We start from the raw sequence: 5,000 nt of genomic DNA on the forward strand, positions 1-5,000 counted from the left end.
TTGCTATTATGACTGATAGACGCTTAATATTACTACAGCTAGTTGTAGTTGTTGTAGTAATACTAATAGTGATAAGGCAGAAGACGACCATAATAGTAATAGTAGAAATAAGAGTAATGATTGTTATGAGCAGTAATAATAAAAATATTAATAATGATGATAATAATAAAAATATTAATTATGATGATGATAATAATAATAGCAATACTACTACTGCTACTACTAATACTACTTGTGCTATTACTACTACAAGTACTACTTCTAATAATGATCATGATGGTAATAATGATAATAATAAAATTATATTAAAAAAGAATAACAATTATAATACTGACGATAATAATCATTATCACTATCATGAGGATGATAATGGAAATTATAGGAATGATAATTATAATGATAATAATAATGACAATAATAACAATATCAATAATGATGATAATAATAATGATCGTAATTATAATAATAATGATAATGATACTAATAGCATCAACAACAACACAACAACAATAACAGCAACATCCAACACTTCTGCTAAGAGCCCCAATAACCCCCCCCACCCCCCCACCCCCAGGACTTCATCCAAGAGCGGTCCTTCCTTGAGCTGAGCGAACTGCTGTGTCAGGAGAGCACCGCCCACGGCATCGGCCACGCCTGGAACAACCGCCACAATGTCCTCGGGATCTTCTGGCTCGTGGCGACCGTGTGCTTTGGTCTCTACCTTGGTTACGTCGCCACGCTGCTCTTCGTTGACTTTTCGGAGCGAGAAGTGCAGTCGCAGGTAAAGTTTTTCCTTTTTGTATTCTGGTGTCGTTTTTTATTTTTTTTTTTTTTTTATTTTTTTTTTTAGGGGAGAGGAGGAGAGGGGTAGGGGGCTGGTTACGCCGTGTCTGGATGGGACAACGTCAGTGTTGTATGTATGACTTGATGTCGATGTTGCGGAACTGAGCTGTTTGTTGTCGAGATGGTGTTGCTGATATCTCTTGGTTTTAACGGACCAAGTGAGCCCAGCAACATTAACTGTGAGGATGCAGCTGCCTCAATTTCCCGAGTCGAGGGAGTTAACTGAGGCTCCCTACGAAGTCACCAGGATTTGCCTGTCTAGACCTACCCTTCTGCAAGCGGGAAGCAGCGGTGACCCGAAATCGAGACATAAACACATCCAAATTGTCCATAATGGGAAAACCAGATAGGACCATCTTGCCTTTCCTGCCCTTGAGAGTCGGAGCCGAGATGCTCGCTTTTCTCCTACCTGTGGGATTAACCGTTTCAAGGAAGAAACTCAAGGTGACCCGTCTTTAGGGACAATGGTCATGCCTGCCTTTCCTGACCCCTGGATCGACAACAGGACTCTTTGTTGGAATACAAAAAACATACAAATTTGGCGGAGTTTGGCCATGCGTCCAGACCTACGCTGGCAATATGGACGAAGAAATTGCTGGTCAAGACTGTCCAGCCTGATCCTTTTTTCGTCACCAAGAACATGGAATAAGTTACAGGGTGTGCTGTGGTTGTATAGGGTTTGGCAACCGTCTGCGGTTCACCTTGGATTCCTACAAGGAGAAGCTGAGCATTAGGGCCTATGGACAAAACTACTCCAGGGATGATGTGAGGGTATATCACTCTTACAAATTTGTAAGTATTTGGGGACAAGATCGGGTTAACCACCCAAATGACCTGACCAAATCGGTATCAGGCCGCCCGTCTTGTTGACATAATGGATCAGAGGCTTATTGCTAGCCTGAGAGCGTGCATGTCTAAGGCTTTGGTATAATAAAATAACTCATGTTGGTCATGTCCAACATGTATACCCCGTGCCTAGCATCGTACAACATCCAGAACTCCCGTCTCTATAACGCATAGGGATGCAACATATGGTAAACACGTGGGTAGATGGAACCCCATGGCCGAGAGGTCCAAGGAGGGTGCCACTCCACCTACGAACCATTTGGCCATTCCTCCCCAGTGAACCATCCAGCGGCGAGGGGGGAGGGGGGGGGTAGCTCAACGGGGAGAGGAGGGCCATCTCCAGGATGAATTCCAACAGGAGGAGGGAGTCCAGACTCCCATTACCACGACCATGTGTTGGTGATGTTGTTTATGAATTATAGTGGAGGGTTGGCAGATCTGAGGCAAATTTCCTTGAAGTTATGTATAGAAATTGAAGACATAGAAAAAGAGAGAATATATAAGACTAATACTACCGCTACTACTGTATAACTGCTACTACCACCGTCACTTCCATTATTACTATTACTACTATTATTGTCACTCTTACTCATAGTACTGCTGCTACTACTACTGCTATTACTTTTATTACTACTACTGCTACTACTACTACTACTAATAGTAATGATAAGACTACTACTAATGTTACCACCAGACAACAACCGAAAAATACAAATACATATTTCGAAGGTGATACATAAGCACAATCAGCTTGTTAGGTCCACAGATATTAGAAAAAAAAAAATATTTTTTTTAAGACACTGGTTGTTTCGACGTAATTTTTGTGACGCATTCGGGTCCTGGCACTGTAGCTAATCTAATTTAGTTGAAGTTCAGTTCTGTGGAGGACTCGTGGCACTGCATGATTGTTGTCGTGTCTTTGCAATGCCAGGTACCGAGTAACGTAATCATTATAATGTACCGTCGAAGCTCCTGCATTTGAGTTTCTCTTTTTCTCTCAACTTCCAGACAACGGTACTGCTTTCACGGGATGGACTCGAGCTTCCTTCAGTCCTCATATGCAATCGGTCTTTTTTCTCGAAGAAGAAACTGGAAGGTAAGACGAAGCTTTTTTTTTTTTTTTTTATCTGGGAGTGTAATGTGAGCAACCTATGTATGCATATTATTTGGTGAATATTTATGCGTGTGTACATGTATTTGTGTGTATCTGTGTGTGCGTGTGCATGCATGCATATGGATGACCTAAAACAGGCGAAAATCGTCTGCCTTGATTTTTTTTTCGCAAAAGTCTCTACAGCTAATGTTCTGCAAATTCGCTGATTAATGGAAGGCCTTGCCAATAATTATCAAGCATGAGAGAGAGAGATAGAGAGAGAGAGAGAGAGAGAGAGAGAGAGAGAGAGAGAGAGAGAGAATTTATACGCCTGAAATGAGTTATGTTAGGGTCATTCAGCTCTAATGTCATCATGAAAAATAACAAGCTACCAACTTCACTCCGTTAAAGTGTTCCATAAACTGTCATTAGATAATTGATTACAAATTATTATTATAATCACTCTTATCGAGGGTTGTAAAGTGAACTGGACAGACCATTCATTTGCAAACATAATTGATTAACTTTAATGCACAAACTGTCAGAATGCAACGTGGCATTGCAGAGAATCTAATGGGATCAGTTCGTATTATTAACAGTGATTTTTATATCTGCATATTACGTTATGTTGGCCCAATTCGCTGAAAGAAAACAGCATACGTAATGATTCCGCGAACGAATATGATTGAGTCTGTTTATGAATAATGTTAATCAACAATATAGTGGGCCTTGTGGGATCATGTTTGAATAATGACAAAGTACAGAATTATGTGTGGTTGCATTAGAGTATAGAATTAATCTATTTCTGTTGTTGTCTCTGTCATTATCCTTTCTATCTTTCGTCACACCTTCCCCTTTCTTCACATGTTCTCTTTCACTTTACGCTTTCATTTAATTCCATACATCGTAGTCCTCAATGTCCTCAAAATACATTTCACAAATGATCACAACCTTTTCCGTCCTCTGGCCCACAGCCATGAACATCAGCAGTGAGCTCAGCAACTACCTGGTGGCGCTGACGGGGACGCCTTACCTCCTCCAGGAGTCGTTCCTCACGTCGGATCTCGGGAGAAAATTCTTGGCCACGTCAGAGTCCGAGGTGCAAGCACTCCTTCGCAAGCACAACATGACTCATTACTCACAGCTGATTGACGCCATCTCGTATGAGTACGTGCTTCTCATTCTGCTGTTTGACTGAAGTATCTATTTATTAATTGCGTGTTTGTGCTGCTTGTCACTGTTGATTGACGCCAACTCATATAAGTATACGCCTCTCCCATTACTGTTTTATCGAAACATGTATATATTAATCCCTTATTCGGCTACCAGTCACATATGTTCTTATTAATGTCAAAGTTACAGTCTAGTAAAAGCATAATTACCAACAGTAATAACAATAACCACATATGAATAGAAGCCTAGATATAAGATGTAAAACGTTATACATAAAGATCCTAACCTCGCTGCATTCCCACAGCTGCGAAGACTTGGTGCTCCAGTGCATAGTGGGACCATACAGACTAAATCAGAGCCAATGTTGCTCGGATTTTTCCTTACTGCCCTCTATGGCTGGCAGGTGTTTTCTCTCCTATAACGACGGCAGTTATAAGCAGACCATCGATGGCGAATACATGGGAACCACACTTTACTTTCGTGTCCCCGAGAACGATACACCGGGTGAGGATTCTCGTTTTCTTTTATGTTTGACCATTTTCTTTGTTAAGCTGACTTATGGGATGTTTCTTATTAACTTTTTGGTGTAGTAAATGACAATGATAACATTAATCATAACATAATCATTATCTGGACTGCAAAGAATTGAGTGTACTGGACTGTTGAAGTCGTAGTTATCGCCGATAACATCTTCATGGTTACATTGGGTTACATTCTGCTTGCATATCGTAAATTTCGTAAAAAAATGAAAATTGTAAAAAAAAAGAAACACTGTTTTTCTGTGCCAAAATATATATGTCTTTATCCTAGAAGTGCACGCCAAACAAACATTGTAAACCTAATATTTTGGACGAAATCTCGCTTAAAACTGGATCTTAATGACAAAAACATCATCAACCCATTAATAATACCAATAACAATAATAACACTTGTAATCAATAAAATCAAATCACCACAGACCTGGTCTCGGGCATACTTGACCTGAGCGGCTTCATCAAGACCGGGTTGCAGGTGTCATTCGCTAGCAACAACACGCACCCGTCGT

General features: G+C 40.5%; 1 protein-coding gene across 1 annotated transcript in view; it reads left to right on the top strand.

The window, feature by feature from the left end:
* The window catches only part of LOC147470007 (acid-sensing ion channel 2-like), a 13,290-nt gene that overhangs the window by 832 nt on the left and 7,458 nt on the right, over positions 1 to 5,000 (top strand). Inside the window, exons 2-6 of the mRNA XM_086545714.1 lie at positions 575 to 781; positions 2,698 to 2,785; positions 3,757 to 3,949; positions 4,260 to 4,459; positions 4,914 to 5,000. The exon at positions 4,914 to 5,000 is cut by the window's right edge and continues 71 nt beyond it. Of these exons, the coding sequence (XP_086401840.1) occupies positions 575 to 781; positions 2,698 to 2,785; positions 3,757 to 3,949; positions 4,260 to 4,459; positions 4,914 to 5,000 (775 nt within the window). The remainder of the gene's footprint in view (positions 1 to 574; positions 782 to 2,697; positions 2,786 to 3,756; positions 3,950 to 4,259; positions 4,460 to 4,913) is intronic.

The sequence above is a fragment of the Penaeus japonicus genome, unplaced genomic scaffold (genome assembly GCF_977035675.1).
Source record: "Penaeus japonicus unplaced genomic scaffold, GWHDUDI00000001_assembly GWHDUDI00000017, whole genome shotgun sequence".
Classification (NCBI taxonomy): Eukaryota; Metazoa; Arthropoda; class Malacostraca; order Decapoda; family Penaeidae; genus Penaeus; species Penaeus japonicus.